This window comes from Erigeron canadensis, chromosome 8 (genome assembly GCF_010389155.1).
Source record: "Erigeron canadensis isolate Cc75 chromosome 8, C_canadensis_v1, whole genome shotgun sequence".
NCBI lineage: Eukaryota > Viridiplantae > Streptophyta > Magnoliopsida > Asterales > Asteraceae > Erigeron > Erigeron canadensis.
The window spans coordinates 4,008,332-4,028,867 of record NC_057768.1 but is presented as its reverse complement, the minus strand read 5'-3'; the positions used below and the strand labels follow the sequence as shown (position 1 = coordinate 4,028,867).

The window sequence follows — 20,536 nt, the reverse complement described above, 5'->3', positions numbered from 1 at the left end:
ATTGATATGATTTTACTATCAAAAATATTGAAATAAAGTTTCTGCCTCATAAATTGGCAAAATACAAGAAGAGAAAATTACAAACCACATTGCATCCTATGACAAGAAAATAGGAAAACACTTAGAAAACAATGGCTATATAATTAAAAACATTGTGGAGGAGCCGTTAAAAAAAAATGTGAGGAAAATCTTTTTCCTTAACTTTTTCTAACAATAACATAGAATGAGTAGATTCATTCAATAGTAATCACAAGCTAGCCTCCCATGATTAAACCGAGAGATGCGAGTGAGATAACATGCACCGCCGTTTATACTTTAGATCGGTTTTGTAAAGGAAAACATCATTTAATTATATACTATTTAGAATAAAGTGTTATTTTTTTATGATGTAAGAACATGCAAGCATCATCGTGTTTGAATTAGTACTTTAAGCAAAGTATATAATATATTTCATTTATTAATTTTGACAACGTAACATATAAGTCCCGCGACCATTTTGGATGTAGTCAAACTTCGATAGCCTCAACAGTCAAAGTCAATCAACTAGTTCATGCTAAAAAGTCAAAAGATCTTAAGTTGTACACTTTTATAACAATAACAACACTCAATTGTCAAAAACTGAATATAATCTGATATCAATTATCAATTTTTAGATACAACCTAATAAAAAAGCATTTATGGGCTAAAAAGAATAGGGAGTAATAAAGTTTGAAAAGGAGATTGTTGTATTAAAATACTTTCATTCTTGCTTTCTAGCCACTCTCTCGTCTTTTTTATTTCTCTCCCATTTCAATTCCACTTTATCTTATTTCAAATACATTTGCCTCCATCTCTATAAGAATCACATCATTCGGTACACTTTCAAAACAATAAATCACATTATCAATGGAACAAAACATGTTAGTCGACAATTGGGTTCGATATTATCATCATAAAAACCAAGAATCCGAGGATGATGATGAAGCTTTATCTCTATGTGATCTAGCCACCAATGATCACGAAGATAATGAATCGCTAACGAATCATTTTCAAGAAAACGAAGAACACTTTGATTTTGGTAACCGAAACTTGCCACAAAATAAAATGTGCACTGCGGACGAGCTTTTCTTTCAAGGTCAAATTATGCCCGTATCGGGTTCAAAGTCTCAACCCGTGAGTGTTGGGAGTAGTAGAAGTAGTAGTACTCGTAGTCATAATTCGGCTACTAGTGGGAGTAGTACTAGTAGTAGTTTATCTGGACCCGAATTCAAACGGGCTACAATAAAAAACCAAAACCAAAACCGAAACCAGTTCCAGTTCCATTCACACCCAAGTCCAACTCCACAGATACAGACACGGAGTTTGAATCACAACAACTCGAAATCATCATCAAATTTGTCAAAATGGAGATATTTTCAGTTGGGTCCAGTGAAGCCACAAGAAATCGGGTTAGAGGATCTTAAGAACAGGAGTCAAAGAAGTCAAGGGATTAGTAACAAGGGCATGAAGAATGATCAAAATCAGAAGAACAACAGCATTTTGTTGTTTGGAGGGTGTAAATGCACGGCGAATGTGGTTGAGAGTACAGTTTCTTCTTCTTCTTCTTTGATGGTCAAAAGAGAAAGGATATCGAATTTGAAAAACAGCAACGTTGGAAAAGGTAATTGAAACATGAAAGGTCAAGTCCTCCAACGTATTAAATTAGTTTAAATACTTGATTATAAATCAAATGCCATAATTATTTTTATGTATATCAAATTAGTCATATATGTATCGTTAATTCGTTACTTAAAAAATGAGAGAAGTAAAGTGAGTTACATGAAAGTGTAAAACTGAGCAATCAAGATACTACATGATCAATTCTAAGTTTCTAACACGCCTTCAAAGTGTACATTATCAAACTATTTTGAGGTTTGATGATTTCTAACTTTTTAGAGGTTAATAATTATGAGATATGATCAACATACATTCATTGTATATTCTAACTTGTAAGGCTCATCATATTAATTTTATTATCATGATGATGTGAACATTGTGAACATCGTCACGCACAATAAGAATAACTTGATTATGCCTAGCTCCTTCCAAATCCAAGAGAAATTTGTTCTCATTGCTTCCATCCAACAAAAACACACACTTACCGATTTTGTCTCGATTAATAATTGGACAAATGATCAAAATCTCAAATCAATGTCATCGTCAAGTCGGGATCAGACCCATCCGTGTATATATGGACCACATATATACGTAGAAGGTGACCCGACCACCCTCAAGATTTTTTTTTTATCATATCATGCCATGGATAATAAAAAACCAATTGTCACATTCGATATAAATGGTTGGATACTACTCTACTCCAACGATATTGGCTAGATTCCAATATCATAACATTTTTGGATATATATATATATATATATATATAGTGAAGTTAAAACGAAAACTAATTATTTTCTATGAGAACCATTATGATCCATTGGATGTATTACATCAAAGGTTGAAATTGATTGACGCCAGTTTTGTAATATTGCCAACAAAAATTAATTAACAAATTAATAATATTTAAAAAAGGGGCATAATAGGAACCAAACATTTATATAAAAACCGTCTATGAGAAAATCATGGTTCACCAATTGATTATACAATTCATGTATCTATTAAAAGTTACACTTTTTCCTCGTCAAGCTAAAAGCTTGTTTTTGCAACTTCAGTATAAACGGTTAATACTGTAAATACAATAACATTTTATTAACAATTTTAGACTAAACATTATTCAATTAATTTATAATTTGAAAAATATCTATTTAAAAAAAATTAGTAATGTAGATATCTATTTTTGATTTTTAACTTTATTTATTTTATTAATATCATGACAATAAAAGGATTATAAATTTTTTTATTGGTCCACATGTGAACAACCCTTGTGCATATGTGAACAACCATGTTCATAAGTGTATCTATTATAAATTTCTTTTAATGAAGTTCACAAGTTTACATATTATTTGAATTGTATTTACATGTGAACAAGTAATGTTCAAAGTGTGATCTACAAGAAAAAACATTAAAAATCATAAAACATTTGGATGGTACACATGTCAATAATATTACACATGTGAATAACCTTATTCACATATGTACAAATATTTTTTTAAAAACAAAAAAGTTCAACGAATTAATGTAAAAACAATCATTAATAAAGTGAGGATAATTATATTTGCATGTCAAGGAATTAGAATTAAACCAATATTATGTTTCCTATTTTGTTTCATTATGTTTCCTATTTTGTCTCCTAAACTTTGGCCACAAGTTAATGTGCGGCTATATGTATTCGATCGATCAGAAGAATATCTATATAAGAAACATTCGGTCTAAAACTTGTTCACTATTTTCATGGTAACAGAGCGGGTTATCAAAACCGCTATTAAGTCAACATGACTGGAGATAAACCACCAGAAAAATCGACCGCCAGTGGCAGTGGTAATAGTTTACCATCGACGCTAACCCCCCCTATTACATCCATCCATCCGATCTACCAAAACAGCTTCATGTAAACGATGTTTTGACCGATGAAAATTACAACGATTGGGCTAAATGGCCAATTTTTTGTTTGCAAAAAATAAAATGGGGTTCGTTGATGGGACGATCCCGGAACTAGAAACCACCTCTGATCAATACATGCAGTGGATGCGTTGCGATGCTATGATGATTGGATGGTTCACGACGGCAATGGACAAGGATATCAGGTCGAGTGTTCGATACGCAAATACATCTTCTGAGATTTGGAAGGACTTAAAAGAACGATTCGGTAAAGAAAGTGCACCTCGCGCCTATGAATTGAAACAATTGCTCTCTTGTACGCATCAGGATGAGGCCTCTGTTTCATCTTATTACACGAAGCTCCGCAGTATATGGGACAAAATACGTTCGGTTTTGCCAATCCCACAATGCACATGCGGGAATTGTTCATGCGATATTGGAAAGAGGTTGAATGCTTTCAAAGAAAAGAAACAATTGTACGAGTTTCTGATGGGATTAGACGTTGATTTTTCGACCATAAGAACCCATGTTCTTTCAATGAAAACGACACCCACTTTTGGAGAGGCTTATCATCTTGCCTCCGAAGAAGAACAACAAAAATCCATTACATTAAGCAAACGAGCTGGTGTGGAGCCAACCGCTTTCAAGACACAAGGGTGGCGTGAAAAGGCATCAAATTTTCAACGCAATTATAAAGGAAGTTTCAGAGATTCCAGGCGAAACATGGAAGAGAAGACTAAGCAATGTAGCGAATGTAAGAAGGAGGGTCATAAGCGTGAAGATTGCTTTGAAATAATTGGATATCCTGAATGGTGGCCAGGAAAGAAAAGGAATTACAAACCTAATGTTAAGGCAGCGCATGTGGAGAAGGAGCCAGCCTTGGCCGGACTCACAGATGCGCAATATGAAGTTCTCATGAAGCACTTTAGTATGAACAAACAGAAGACAGAGGGAAATAATTCGCGTAAGGCTAATATGGCTGGTAAGAAAAGTAATGGTAATGACAATGGTTGGATTGTGGATTCCGGTTCCACTGACCATGTCGTAAACAAGCTAGAATTTCTTGAAAAAAGTTTTCCTATTAGACATGAGACACCAATTGAAATTCCTAATGGTGTTCATGTCCCTGTTCATGCTAAGGGGGTTTGTAGCTTAAATGGAGAACACAAAATAAATGAAGTTTTATATGCTCTTAATTTCAATTGCAATTTGCTTTCTGTTAGTAGACTTACAAAAGAATTGCAATGTGTAGTAAGCTTTTTTCCGGATTTTTTTGTAATGCAGGGCTTACACTCGAAGAAGTTGATTGGCACGGTCAGTTGCACAAAAGGTCTTTATTGGATGGGGATGGTAGCACAAGTAAGGAAAGCCATGGCAAACAAGGTTGACGCAAGGATTTGGCATTCAAGATTAGGTCATGCTTCTCATTTTAAGTTGTCGAACATAGATTTTTTAAGCAATGTTTCTTTTAATTTTGGAGATTATGTGTGTGATTCTTGTGTTAAGGCAAAGCATACACGAACCCCTTTTCCTAAGAGTTGCATTAAGACAAATGACTGTTTTGAATTAATTCATTGTGATATTTGGGGTAAATACCGAAAATCATCAACAACTCATGCAAATTTTTTCTTGACTATTGTTGATGACTTTAGTAGGGCTCTTTGGGTTTTTCTTATTAGACATAAGAGTGATGCTAGCGATTGTTTAATCAATTTTTATAACATGGTTAAGACTCAATTTTCGAAACCCATTAAGCGAATTAGAAATGATAATGGGGGGGAATTCACTTCAAATATGATGAAGGAATTTAATGCTAGCAAAGGCATTTTACTTGAAACTAGTTGTCCTCATACACCTCAACAAAACGGGGTCGTAGAGAGAAAACATAGACACCTACTTGAAACTGCTCAGGCTCTCATGTTTCAAGCCAATATTCCAAAACGGTTTTGGGGAGAATGCATAGAAACGGCCACCTATATTATCAATCGTCTTCCCTCCATGGTTATAAAAAATAAAACCCCATATGAGGTAATCTTTGGAGAAAAACCGAACTATGATCACATGAGAACTTTGGGATGCTTGGCTTATTATAGTAGCATAGAAACGGGAGGTGATAAGTTTGAATTCAGGGGGAGACCGGGGGTTTTTATGGGTTATTCGCAAGGAACTAAAGGGTATAAGATTTTTGACATTGAACATGGCAAGATGGCAACGTCTCGTGATGTTAAATTTGTCGAAAATAATTTTCCATTTTTGCATTTTAAATCCGATAACACAATGAAAGAGAATTTTAATGTGCCAAGCTTGCATGATTATGATTATGATTTAATTACAAATGATGCTACTGAAACCTCTAGTGACATTCCTTTTGAACCGTCATCACCTAATGGACCTACTGTTATGTTAGACAATGATCAACCTTCTAATAATGATGCAAATGAATTGGTCCAAAATGAAGTTCCAACAAAAAGAACTAGATTTCCTTCAACAAGGCTACAAAATTTCGAAATTGAGCTACCCCCATCCATCGACCACACAAAGCCCGTGCATGATCAAACTTCTTCTACGGTACACCCTCTTGCAAATTATGTTTCTTATGAAAAATTTTCAGATTCTCACAAGGCTTTCTTGACGGCCATTACGAAAGTTAATGAGCCAAATTCTTTCAACGATGGTATGCAGGATAAAAATTGGCAAGAAGCAATGCAATGTGAGATTAAAGCTTTGGAAGATAATGAAACATGGGTTTTAGAAGAATTGCTAGAAGGCAAACATGCAATAGATTCGAAATGGGTTTACAAAGTTAAATATAAATCCAATGGAGAAATCAAAAGATACAAAAGCACATCTCTTTGCAAGAGGTTTTACTCAAATTGAAGGAGTCGATTATCATGACACATTTGCCCCGATTGCAAAGTTAGTCACCGTTCGAACTCTAATTACCGTGGTTGCCAAAAAGGGTTGGATGTTACATCAATTAGACGTCAACAACGTGTTCCTTCATGGCGATTTAGAAGAAGAAGTATATATGAAGATCCCGCAAGGCTTTTCAAGCAAGGAAGAAACTCGAGTTTACCGTCTAAAAAAATCATTGTATGGGCTGAAGCAAACATCTCGTACAATGGCATCAAAAGTTCACTGTTTCTTTATTGCAATTCGGTTTTACACAATCAAAGGCGGATCATTCACTTTTTACTCATCAAGAAGGAGATAGGTTCGTTCTACTCTTGATATACGTTGATGATGTGATTGTTACAGGAAATCATGTCGAATGATTGATAAAACAAAGGCCTATCTTCATGAAGCTTTTAGCATAAAAGATCTTGGATTTTTGAATTACTTCTTAGGAATTGAAGTCGCACGTACTGATTATGGAATAGTTTTGAGCCAACATAAGTATTCTATGGATATCCTTTCCGATTGTGGACAACTTGGGTGTCGACCTAGTGCTTTCCCGATGGAACAGAATTTGAAGCTTGATCAATGTAGTGACAATCATAAGATAGATGCCACACTTTATCGTCGTCTCGTTGGCCGGTTACTTTATCTCCAAGCGATACGACCAGACATTGCTTATGCCGTAAACATTATAAGCCAATTTGTGTCTGATCCCAGGGAAGATCATATGAATGCGGCTGTTCGTGTTCTTAGGTACATCAAGTCGACTCTTGGACAAGGTATTTTCATTCCTAAAATAGGTGGATTTGATCTTGTTGCCTTTTGTGATGCGGATTGGTTAGGCTGCCCATACACTAGACGTTCTCGGACAGGGTACTTATTGTTGTTAGGAGGTGCTCCCATATCTTGGAAAACAAAGAAACAATCGGTGGTGTCTCGTTCTTCGGCAGAGGCGGAATATAGGGCCATGGCTACTACGGTTAGTGAAGTTCTTTGGGTACGTTGGTTGCTCAAAATTTTTGCAATTGAGTTGACGGAAGCAACGCCCCTTTATTGTGACAACGAGGCTGCTCGGCATATTGCAAATAATCCAGTTTTTCATGAACGTACTAAGCACGTTGAAATGGATTGTTTCTTTGTTCGAGAACGAGTCGAATCTCAAGAGATCTTACCGAAATATGTATCAAGTAAACAGCAACTTGCGGATCTCCTCACTAAACCATTAGGTACACAAGCACTTCAGGCGTTCATTGGCAAGTTGTATCTTCGAAATCTTCACACTCCAGCTTGAGGGGGAGTCAAGGAACTAGAATTATACGAATATTATGTTTCCTATTTTGTCTCATTATGTTTCCTATTTTGTCTCCTAAACTTTGGCCACAAGTTAATGTGCGGCTATATGTATTCGATCGATAAGAAGTTTATCTATACAAGAAACTTTCAGTCTAAAACTTATTCACTATTTTCAGCAACTGTATCTATACGTGAATAGAGTGACGTGTTTTAGAATATTAGTTATCTGCTTGTGCGTATGGTACATAAACAAAATGCACGACCAAATTTTGAAGAAAGAATATCTAAAGACAGATGCATGGAAATTTAGGAGCTAATGTAAATCTGCTTAGTCACGCTTATTAAAGCGTGGATATCATAGAAGAAACTTGGCTAGCAAAGACAGAATTAATATTTCTTTCTAATTTTAATAGGTATTTTGTAACTGCCACATAACACATCGAGAGATATGTGGGAAGTTTTTGAATTAATATGTTATTTATTTAAACTTATTTATAAATTTACAATATTATCCTTATGGATATTAATGAGAAAGTTCTCATAGTTTTCGACAAATTTTTAGTTCTCATTTTTTTTTTTAATATATATATATATATATGATTGGATATTGCCTTAATTGGTTAGTACACGTAGGATGACGCGTTAGCTATTTGCATTCCTTTTATGCGTAGATGACATGTTAATGTTTAATTGACCCCTATTGATGAAATTGAATGAATGATAATAACTATGATAATAACTATGATGTCTTTTTTGAGATTTTTCAATCGAGCAGAAGCTTAATTCAGTTCTATTGTGGCATTGCACACTAGAAGTTTGATTTTATATATATGAACTTCTCCTTAGTAATGTAGCGAAATAGTTAAGGGGCTAATGTTGTATAAGTATATATCTAAATAAAATGTACTGTCAAAAGGCAAGTGTTCTGATGTTTTTTTTTAACGTTCGTGTCACGGGACGACTAGCTACTACATCCATATGGGCAGATAGTCACTAGCGACCGATCCACGAAGTCAGAGACCACAGGGGAGGAAAAACCCACCAATTTAACCGCTACATAAGGCACGACGTTAAATTGGAGATAAAACCTCGCCTGCTCAGACCCAAACTTTGGTCTCTCAGGATCCAAACATCATTGCAGGACTTTGGAATGCCGTTGGGGTTTTAACCCATTGGCTTGAGTGTTCGTGATGTTATAATGAAGAATAATGCATGGTAGAATAAAATTAGATTGAATTTGGTAAAAGGTACTCGTACCATTTTTGCATATTACGTTAAAGTTGTGAGAAATGAAAGCAAATGATATTTTACTTGGAATATAGAAAGATAAAAAGATGAAGAAACGTTTAAAAAACGAAAAGGAAATCTGAATTTCCTTTTATAATCTAAAGGTTTCATCTTTTAGGAAATCACAGGTGTGCCCATAAACAACATTTAGCTAAAGGATGAATTTCAGAAACAGTGAAATAGGAGGATTTGTTTTGCCAAGTTTGTAAAAACGTAAAAAACACAAGAATGTAAAGATGTATCTTATTTGGGATAACTAGATGATATATAGTTGATGGTGAGATGATAATAGTTGATTTTGGGATAATGAAAAATTGAAAACTAATAAAAGAAGAATAAAAAACTGGATTCATAGTAAAATCTCACATGTGTTTGTATTCACAAAAACCACAACTTAATAGGTAAGTATAAGTTTATGTTATGTATTAAAAATTGAGAGGATAAGCATCCTGGTTTAGTGGACTTATAGTATTGGACTATTGGGTTTTATCATATGGGCCAATATAGCACCTCAAAGACATAGACTACAAATTCATGGGCTGACTACATATGGGTTATGAGATTGGCTTGGCTTCAGTTAATCTGGATTGTACAAAGTAACAAAGATATCAAGTTTGTCCATGAAATTGAAATTTTAATAAATTTTCTTTATTCATTCATTTTATAGAAAAATAGCTTATGTACCATACAAAGTTATGATTTTTCCCTTAAAACTATTAAACTCACTTGTTTTAAGCAGCTTTTTTCCTACATATAGTTTCATTAGGAGACCACTGTAAATGTCTTGCTCCAAGTTTCCAACTAAAAAAATTATTATTTTTTTATCCATATTAATAGTAAGCATGTTAATCAAGATGTTTAACCTAAATATAATCTGCTCCTCTTCACCAAAGGGTCTGGCCTAGCAGTATATAAGGTTATTCATCATCAACCCAATGGTTGTGGGTCAAGTCCTGTTGTAGACAAATTGTATATATGTTGATTTGTTTAAGATAGTTGCCTTTAAAAAATACATATAACAATAATTTACTCCTCTCACAGAAGACTTCATCAATTTTAGACAGGATTGTCTCTTTTCAATATTATCATCAACCATACAGGCAAAACTTGAAGATATAGCATGATTAAATGTAGCAAATACGAACGATCGTAATCATATTCATCTAATCGTCGAATGATTACAATGTAATACGGAGTATTTTATTATTGACTACGAAACCAACAGAATCATGTAGAATACAAGTCTAGCTTACTTTGTATGAACCACCAAGCTATATATGAATTAACCACAATTCAAAGAGATACAAACTAATAGCCAAAACCACAAAGATACAAGTATCCTATACACATGCCAACTAAAACTTGAGATCAAATCTTAATTTGTATGAACCACCAAGCTAGCTATATCACCAGACACCAATCCTTGCATTGTAACAAAGACCATGTTATGTCAACTTGTAGAAACAATAGCCATTTGGTTTAATCAACATCTCAAAATGCTTACCACATGAGCAACTCAACTCAAAATTTATATCCCCATTCTTGCCTCTCTCCACCCCTACACATTCCTCTTTCTCCTCCTCTTCTTCCTCCATTGCCTACATTAAAAGTTCCATAATAATTGAACTTCTAAATTGGCACATTTCTAATTAATTATATTTATTTAATTTAATTTAATAATGATCATATACCTGTGGCTGTGACTGACTTTGGCTTGGGCTTGGGCTTGGGCCTGGGCTGGGCTTGGTGTTGCCATGATCCAAATTTCCAACATGTGCTTGTTCACTTAACATAACCATACATTCCCTTACCATTTCTTCTATTTTTTTCACCACCTGTTAATCACAAATCATATTTGTAATAAATAACAAAAATAAAATTTACTACATTAAGTACTAATCATCATACTATTAATATAATTAACTTACATCATTATTATTACAAAATTAATAAACAAGATATATACATACAAACCTCTGAATAGGGACTCTTAATTCCATTGGAAGACGGTGGCGGCGCGGTGGGGGACGAGGACGACTTTCTTATTGGCGGTGGTGTCATTTTCTTGGATTGTTGATACTCAGCCGTATCGGAAAGTGCCCGGCGAACCGCCGGTTTGTTGGGTCTTGTAGTCATGATCTGGGGTTGTTGATGACGATCAGTTGATGATGTCATCATGATATCAGAAAGTAGTGCACGTGGAATTGGGCAGTGCACGTGGGTGTTTGTGGGAGGTGTTAGAGTGGTGGTGGTTTTCGATGAATCTTGATTATTTACGACGGATGAATTAGCGTCGGAAATTTTACGGATAAGCGGTTTTTTCGTGGTGGTGGTGGTGATGTTGGCCATGGCTTCTTGGAAAGAAGTGGAAGGAATGGTGGCGATTGCGTGGCCAATGGCGGCAGCGATGCGTGATTCAGGGGTGGTGGAGGGGGTTTGACGGCGGAGTTCGTCGCCGGTAGTGGTGGAGGAGGAGGGTGACTGGTAGTTATGATCGTTGCTGCTCATTTCTGTGTATCTATTTCTGTATCTATTTTCGGGTTAACGAACTGTTTATTATGGAGATTATATATAACAATAAAAGTCAAATTCTGATCATAATGCCTTTGACTTGACTTATTAGTTATTGACCCATTTAGTCCTTGTAAAGTCTTTCTAGTGATCGCGATCAATTTTCAATTTTTAATAGATATTTGATGGAATATTATTTTATTGTAAATCATTTTTTAAATTTTTTTTGAATTGCATTCTTTTATTGTTATTGTTAATAAATAAATAGAAAAGTGAGTGTAGGGTTGTCATACACCTGAGTTAGGTGAAAAACCTCTCACATGTTAATATTTTAATATTAATAATAAATGATGGGTACCCTGGTTTTTATGGAATAAAAAATCAAGATGTGAGGGGTTCTTTTTACCTAATTTGAATGTGAGACAACACCACCGTCACTTCCCCCATAAATAAATTGTACATATATCTTGATAATTGTTATCTAATTAGTCATCATATAGACATTATTAATAGCATCTATAAATGTTTATATTGTACATGTCTTGATAGACCTCCCCAACTTCACTTCTTCTTGGTCTCTTCGTGGTGTGCTTGTCACGAGGGGGTGGGACGAGCCGACGAGGTGGGGCTTTAGTTTATGAATTGGATTTATTATATTTCCATACATATAGATGAAGTGTTATTGTTGCCAAACAGAATAACACTTGTTTTTAAGTGAACTGGATTTGGTTTAGAAAAGAAAATCACCCTAATTTAAGTGAACTTTTACTTGCAAAGGATTATGGAACATACAAGTTATTATTTTTTTTCATTTTAGTTTATTGATTGGAGAAATATCAGCGATTAGTTCAGCTGGTAATTCCTCAAGTTTTGTCGAAGTTTCCTATCTTTATGCGTATCTGATCATAAAACATCATGTATTGTATATCGTAATGTTTTATAAATTAATTAGGCTGATCCTTTTTAACTGATCAAATAGAAGAAAGACACTTGTTTTAAATTAAAATTTCTTATTCAAAGACACTTAGATAGTTAAATGGGATGGTTGAATGGAGTGGTACTGCATTTGGTTTAGTAAAGAATATTAGGCATACATTTTATTATCTAAGAACTTAAATAGAAAAGGTTTTTCCCTGTATTTCAATTACTCGTAATGTTTTGTTAGAAACTAGTATAATTTTTTAATGGTTTAAATAGCTGTCTTTATATTTTGTATTCCTTTTGTACCCAAAAGAAAAACCCTTTATAATAACTTTTTAAAGTTTTTTCCTTAATTTTGACTCTAACTATTTTAACTAATGCAACATATATAAATAAATTGTGTTTCCAATGTAACTTTATTAGCATAATTTTTCATATAACAAAGCAAAAATAGACTTTAAAAATGAACCGTACACAACGAGTAAAAATTTCGTCCAAGCATGTCTCTCCCATTTAGGAGTTTATAGTAAAAGCCCATTTTAAGAAGAGTGAGTTGAATGTTATCTACACGTTGTGAAATAAAGTTTACAAGGACCAGATTTGCAAATACCTGATAAGTCAAGGGGGTGTTAACGGAATAAATATACAGAAACCACCGTTATATATAGTTACAATTAATAACCCAAATTCTTTCATTCATTCACAATCTAAACAGAAATACAAACAGAAAACCAAAAATGAGCAGTCATCAAGATTCCGGTAACAACCAACCACCAATCACCACCGCAGAACCCCACCATCAACCACCATCATCCACCACAGAAAACCTCTCTGGCTTCACCACATTACGTATCCCGATGAAAACTCCATCCCCCACCACAACACCCCCAACTCAATCCAGCGTCGAAACCACTTCCACCACCCCAGAATCACTCTTCGCCGCCGCTATCGGCCGTGCTATCTATAACATCACCACCACTAACCCGCTCTATCGAACATTATCCGATGCTTCTGTTAATCAAGATTCTTCCATAACCACCACCACCACAACACCACCACCATCCAAGAACTACACCACCACCATTCCTACTAAAAACAACCCACATTTCCATAATTCAGTTTCTAAACAGCCCCAGAAGACAAGAACAAACAAACCGGTTCGTCGGGCTCTTTCGGATACAGCAGAGTATCAACAGTCCAAGAAAACAAGAACCCCACCGCCTCCAAGAATCTCTTCCTCCTCTGGTAATCCCAGCCCATGTTTGGAGGTAAATTTGTATCTTGTTAATTAATCAAGTAACTTTCTTGTAATGTATATATATATATATGTTTTGTATCTTGTATTCTTGTTAATTAAGTACATTTCTTGTAATGTATATATATATATATATATGTGTTTGGAGGTAAATTTGTATCTCATTGTTAATTAAGTACATTTCTTGTAATGTAATTATATATAATTATATATGTCTGTAGTAATAATAAGTTATTGTTAATTGATTGGGTTTTGGTTAAAATAATGTGTATGAACAGAGGATGAGAAAAGTAGAAGAAATGATCAGAGAGATTGAACAAAGGTGTTCGGATATTATGCGTAATAATCAAGATGACAAAACTCCTCACCAGTCTCAGGTATATTTATCAGATTCTTTCAAGAATTATTGCATTTATAATTAAGTATGTGTAATTATGTGTGTATATATATATATAGGCAATGGAAGAAGAGGATGGAGAAAGAGAGGAATGTGTAGGGGTAGAGAGAGCTGAGAATGGGGACATCAAGTTTGAGTTGAATTGTTCGTGTGGTAAGCGTTTCGAGATGCTGATTAAGCCTAATGGCTATTGTTTCTACAGATTGACTTAAGCTCATATCTGCAAATTTCAAATTGATCATTTGTGGTGGATGGTTGTTGCTAATTCATATAGAGGAAGTCAAGTTGTTGGATGATATGATATGGTTTAGATACACATACATTTCTTTGTTGTTTTTTTACTTTTAGTTTGTTTTAATTTGGAATTTGCAGGCATTGTGTTGATTGATGTTGTAATTGGTTTACTAGATTGATGGACGAATAAATGAATAAGATGCCTACGATTTCTGTTGAATTTGATCGTTTTTGCTGTTAATTTTCGATTATGTATGCTCTGTAGTTCAAGAAATTCGATTGGTTATAAGTATAACATTTGCGTATATGGCAGTGTATACAACTCAACGTTTCGTGTTCTTTTAACTTGTATTATTTGTAACATTTAGGAGAATACTTAATCAGTGGTGAAGTTATGAATTTGTAGCTAGTTTATGTAACTAGGCTAGCTTTGTGGAATGAATTCTATATGGGCCTATCATGGAATGGAATGGGTTCGTATCAATTGGAATTAAAACCAGCCCGCCGAACCCATCCTAAAGCAAATCCTACAACATAAAGCTCAATATGCGCACTAAAGGGTGTTTGACAATAGCGTTTTTGAATCAAGTAATCGTTCCTGATGGAAATGAAATACAACAATACAAGGATTTATTTTACATTTCAAAATTAAAAGGACTAGATTTAGCTAAGAACTTAAGATAGAAAAGAAAAGAAAACAATACAAGGATTAGGATATTTGCCTATCATTACTTTATTTTTATGTATCTATCTATCTATATCATTTGTTCATTCAACATACTTATGATGGCTTTACATAATCAAACTGCAATGTCACACTGTATATGTCGAAGGAGGACTGGTATGGTGATGTCCGGTGCGCTAAGGTGCGGTAGATGACCTTCCGTTTGTACAAACTCGACAATAGTCTTGCTACCGATATTCTGATGCAGGTACTCCGTCACCATACTTGGCACCGCCATATCCTTAGAACTTTGAATTATGTGACAAGGCACAGAAACAAGATGCAACAAACCTCTCAAGTCACTTTCAAATATCATCTTGAAAGTGCACAGAGCAATATCGGGTCTCATGTTAAACAAAGTCCTGCTAAATTCCTGAACCACGACCGAGTCCATATCACCGCCCACCACCAGCGGTGCAAACCCTGTGCACCACGAAAAGTAGTTTCTTTTGAATCCTTCGTAGAGTTGTTCGACCTCATTTTGCTCAAATCCTCCATAAAAATCATGGGTGTTCATAAACCTATTTGACATCAAACCCAAATATAAAATGATTATATATATATAGTTACCCAATTTTGGTCTATCAACATTAAACCTATATGTTTCTAATTGATAAGAGTTATAAAATTTAGCTTTTAAACGTTTTGGTTTTAATATACAAATAGGATTAATGGCCCAATTTCTTATCTGTTTGCCTTCTTTATCCATGTAAAATGTTATTAGTTGACTATGAATAACTCCCAAAAAATTAGTTGAATATGTAAAAAAAATAATAAGCAACCATATACAAATTAACACGTTAAGTAATTATTTTGCACTATAATTAATTCGTTATGGTATATTGTTGATTGTTAGTTACTATAGTCCATAAAACAGATTACATTTGTTGTTATTTTAAGGAATTGTTCCAAAAGTAAATAAATAAAAAGAAGTAGCAGCACAAACTTGCAAGAAGGAGAGAGCATGACAAGCTTAACAAAAAGGTCAGGGCGAAGGATGGAGGCGATCAAGCTAACCATGCACGACAAGGAGTGACCAACAAATATGCATTTAGTAATCTCGAGCTCTACGAGTATGGCTAGTAAGTCGTGGGCGTGACCTTGAAGGGTCGAGTGGCGGTCAAAGTCAAAAAACTCTGGGTTGGTGGTTCCAGCACCCATGATGTCAAATAAGACTACCTTGTAGTTGGGATTCATGGCTAGGTGCGGGACTAAGTGTCTCCATGCGGATTGGTCTGTGCCAAATCCGTGGCCGAGGACAACTATCTCTCGGCCTTCTCCGATCACCGTAACATTGTGAGCTTCAGCTGCCATATTTTTAAGTATGAGAAAGAATGAAAAACGCGAAGAGTTTTGTTTTCATTAAAGGAAAGACAAAAGAATGCATAAAAATTCTTATACTCGTATAGTCGTATATATATTCCATATGTTCACATGTCACACATGCCCACACTAATTTTAGGTCCAGTCAACATTTGACACTCATATGTGGTGGATAGTGTAGTCATGTGGACTTAACCCTTTTCAAGAAAGATTGCAGGCTTCTAACATGGTTTTTAGTTCTAGCTCTCTCTTTCTTCTTTTTTATTTTTATTTTTTTCTATTACCATTAAAATTAGTAACTTGCTTCTAATTCTAATTTCAATCCAGTGTATAGATATATTTTTAACATTATTAATTTTGCTCATTGCTAAATTTGTTTAATACAGTAGTGTATATTTCTACGTATGTCTCTAGTAACTAACTGACTATAGTCATGTCTCTCAATGGGACAAAACTCTTATATCTATGACAAATTGACATGGTTATACAAAATTAGATGTGATACTTATTTAGACTTCTACCGACAGTAATTTACTTTACTTCCTTCAGTTTGAAGTTTCAACCGAACAAAATAATTCCAATTGTCAAAACAAAGTTTCTAGGTTAAAGGAAACTTATTGATACAATACAAGTTGGAAAATGATAAATTAACCTAATTCATATGTCTAATAATCAACTTGAATATTTAAGAATTTGACATGTGGATTCCATTAAGTTTCTTTCTTAATTTTATCGCTCGATTCTTTCGTATGTCATCATCCTATGATTAGATTGAATTTTAGGCATATGAGTTAGTTGATTAATCATTATCCGATAAAGAGACGTTATTTCAATAACAGGATATGTTTAACGATAACTTGTTATGTCTCATAAATGATTGAAAACTCATCTTTTTCATATGTCAGCAAAATACATATCTATATTATTATATAAAGTAAAAATTATAGACTACATGTTGAAAAGTTACATTTTTAAGATATGTAAAATGATCAATATACTCTCTTATCAATTTATATTATTTATCCGTTAACTCTTATAATACGAACACCGCCCTCTTACATCAAGTAAATAAACTATTCGTTGTTGTCACGACCACCACCACCAATATCACCGTAGCATTGTGCGGAGACCCTGCTAGTCAAAAGTCAAAACCACAAGTCTAAAATATATACTCCATCCGTCCCAATTTAAATGTCCAAATTTGACTTGTTGAGTCTTTCTTCTCTAACTTTGACCGTATTTATTTTTGTTTGTATAATATAACACCGAATAAAAGTTATATAAATGAAAAATACATGTAAAACTCAATATATCCATATATTTTATATCAATTGTTGTATAACACACACGAAACAATTAACGGTCAAAGTTAAAAGTCAAAATAAGACATTTAAATTGGGACGTATAGAGTACTAAATAAGTAATAGTTACTGTTATTTTAATATTATTAGGGCGGGAGTTTGAAATGGGTGAAATTAAGCCCACTTTTTTCTTCGTTAGCCCATCATGTTTACGTGTAAATAGTGGTCAAAAGCCCAAAAGTCGTGTTACTGTCTTTTTTTTTTTTTCTCTCTCCAAATTTAACCAATGTTGTCATTTGTATTTTTGAGCCTGATCTTTAATATTTAAATCCGTTTTTCTTACTTTGTTAAAAAAAAAAAACAAAACGTTTTCTATGCTTGACATATGATAGTAGTAAAATTCACTTTTTATAACTAACTAACGCACTACAAATAATGTTGCATTTGTCCATACTTTTAGTTAGTATAAAAAAATTAAAAATTTTATCACGTTTTTATGTGTGTAAAAATATGTAGAACTAAAGGTGTGTAGAAATTTCTTCACACTAAAAAGTGTGTATATTTAAAAATTCACACTTTTTAGTGTGAACATTCATAATTATTTTGTAATTCCCCATTTGTTCACGCTAACTAAAAAGGTAGCGTGAACAAATGAGGTGTTACAAAATAATTATGAAAATCCACACTAAGAAGTGTGAACTTTTAATTCTACACACTTTTTAGTGTGGAGAAATTTCTATACACTTTTAGTTCTATATATTTTTACATACATAAAAGCGTGACAAAATTTTTAATTTGTTCACGCTAACGAAAAGTGTGAATAAATGCAACATTATTTACAGTGACGAGTTAGAAATTTGCATTGTGTTATTTGTCAATTTGTTTCATACATGCTACTAAATGTATTAAAGTTCAAATTTTGTTATATATTCGTGTCGACTTGTAAAAAATGTCACTAGTGAATGTCATCGACCAATCTATGAGCTAATATAACTTCAAATCTTCAATAACAAGTTGTTTTCCAATGGGAAGCAATATGTACACCGAATGCGTACACCACCAATCGTGTTTTATAGTTTTGTATTGTATAACAAGGTAAAGTACATCTGATAATGTATTGTCAAAATTTGGTGGCGTATAACTGTATATCACTATCCTTTCTAAATTTGTGCAAGGTTTTGCAAACTTGTATTTTCAATACATGTATTAAGCATTTTAATGAACTTAATATTTTCATAACATGAATTAAGCATTGTATGATTTCAACAGTATAATGAAAAGAGATGTACTTGCAAAATTCTCACATTCAGCCAAAAAACGGCCTGCCAAATTAAACAGCTTCATATATGGAAGCCAAGTTTAATAATTACTCGTACAACAAACAACGGTTTCATGGGTTATAAAAGAGAGATGTATGGAAGTGGAAATGAGGTAGAAAACTGGTCAAAGTTAAAAAAAAAAAAAAGATTTAAAAAAAAGCTATAGATTTTTAAAAATCTATGGTAACATCATGCATGTTGGGACTGAAACTTGCTCAATAGTATCTTAGTTGACAAAACAGAATGACCCTGAAGCATGGGGTGTGGAACAATATGATATGAGCAAACTGATGTAACACTGAAGCATGGTGCAGAAGTATTGTTCGTGTTACTGACATCAAGTTCCCTTCACCATACAGAGCTAAATCAGTTTTCTAGTAATAGCTTTTGACTCAGTCGGTTTTTTATCTCCCAAGTACCTCAACAAAACCATTCCAGATTTGGGAAGAAATACTGTTGGAACCACGTTAGTGTGACCGTCACTGATCATGTATCATTCCTGATATGATAATTGACGATAATGAAATCCCTATGTCTAGGTAAATATATGATGAGCGTATTTACTCTTAGAGACGTAGAATAGGGTTTCCCATTAGGTGATTGTAAATAAGAGGACTAATGGTATACACATTAAACACCACAGGGGTTGAATGTGTAATTACTAAAGGGTAGTAAGTGTAATTACTCTCATTATAAATAGAGGATAATTAACCCTAAGTTAAGGTTAATCACACACACATAATCCCACACAAATTCGTGTGTTTACTCCTCTTGAATTCGTGCATAACATCACAACCGAATTACTCATCTCATCCTAACTCAATCACCTTGTCCCGAAATCAATGGCAAACATGTTTAATGCCTTTACAGGTTCCACAGAATCATCTGGTGAGTATTTTCCCTTGAATCAAACCATGTTTATTCCAACATGTGGTATCAGAGCCGCGTTACGAAGTCCTGTTATGTTTTTGGTTCGTTTCGAGGGTTTTACGCGAACTTAGAAGCTGCAGAATGAAGAAACTCGTGCTGACATCATCACGAACTCAAAACTACTTCGTGCTGACGTCATCACAGTTTCTGCACCACCTTCGCGCTCATGTCTTCGCACGAAGTCAACTATCTTCGCACGAACTCAGCTATCTTCACACGAACTCATTACTACTTCGTGTTGACGTCATTACACGAACCAGATTGTCTTCACGCTGACATCATCACGAACTTCGTGTAGACTTATGACTTCTTCGTGCTGACGTCATCACACGAACATCGTGTTGACTTATGTTACCTTCGTGCTTACATCATCACGAACTTATGGTCTACTTTGTGCTCACTTATTCACGAGTTATAACTTAAGTTCGTATTAAACTAAAGATGATTTTAGCTGATGAATGAACTCGTGCTTACTAATTTTACCTTATAATTTTGTGGCTAAATTTGTCTCTTATTTTCGAAAATTATTTTCTCTGAGACATTTTTACCATAGCACTTTAAGGGTAAAAATTTTTGGTCGATCCCAGGGGTGCTGCCCCCGGACCCCCGTAATGTGTGGGGGCTTCGCAC

General features: G+C 34.2%; 2 protein-coding genes and 1 long non-coding RNA gene across 3 annotated transcripts; 2 read left to right on the top strand and 1 right to left on the bottom strand.

Annotated features, from left to right (window-relative positions):
- The first annotated feature begins 885 nt into the window (after window positions 1-885).
- Window positions 886-1,647, top strand: LOC122610117. Its single transcript, XM_043783111.1, has one exon. It carries the CDS (start codon window positions 886-888, stop codon window positions 1,645-1,647), a length of 762 nt encoding a protein of 253 aa, XP_043639046.1.
- A 12,009-nt stretch (window positions 1,648-13,656) lies between these two features.
- Window positions 13,657-14,238, top strand: LOC122609960. The gene is made up of 3 exons (XR_006325432.1): window positions 13,657-13,691; window positions 13,957-14,055; window positions 14,135-14,238. It is a non-coding gene; the product is annotated as an uncharacterized LOC122609960 (long non-coding RNA).
- Window positions 14,239-15,109: 871 nt separating this feature from the next.
- Window positions 15,110-16,347, bottom strand: LOC122580626 (probable esterase D14L). Its single transcript, XM_043752892.1, has 2 exons — window positions 15,980-16,347; window positions 15,110-15,554 (listed from the first exon to the last, which is right to left on the bottom strand). The coding sequence occupies exons 1-2, from the start codon at window positions 16,345-16,347 to the stop codon at window positions 15,110-15,112; spliced, it is 813 nt and encodes a 270-aa protein (XP_043608827.1).
- Between the last annotated feature and the right edge of the window lie 4,189 nt (window positions 16,348-20,536).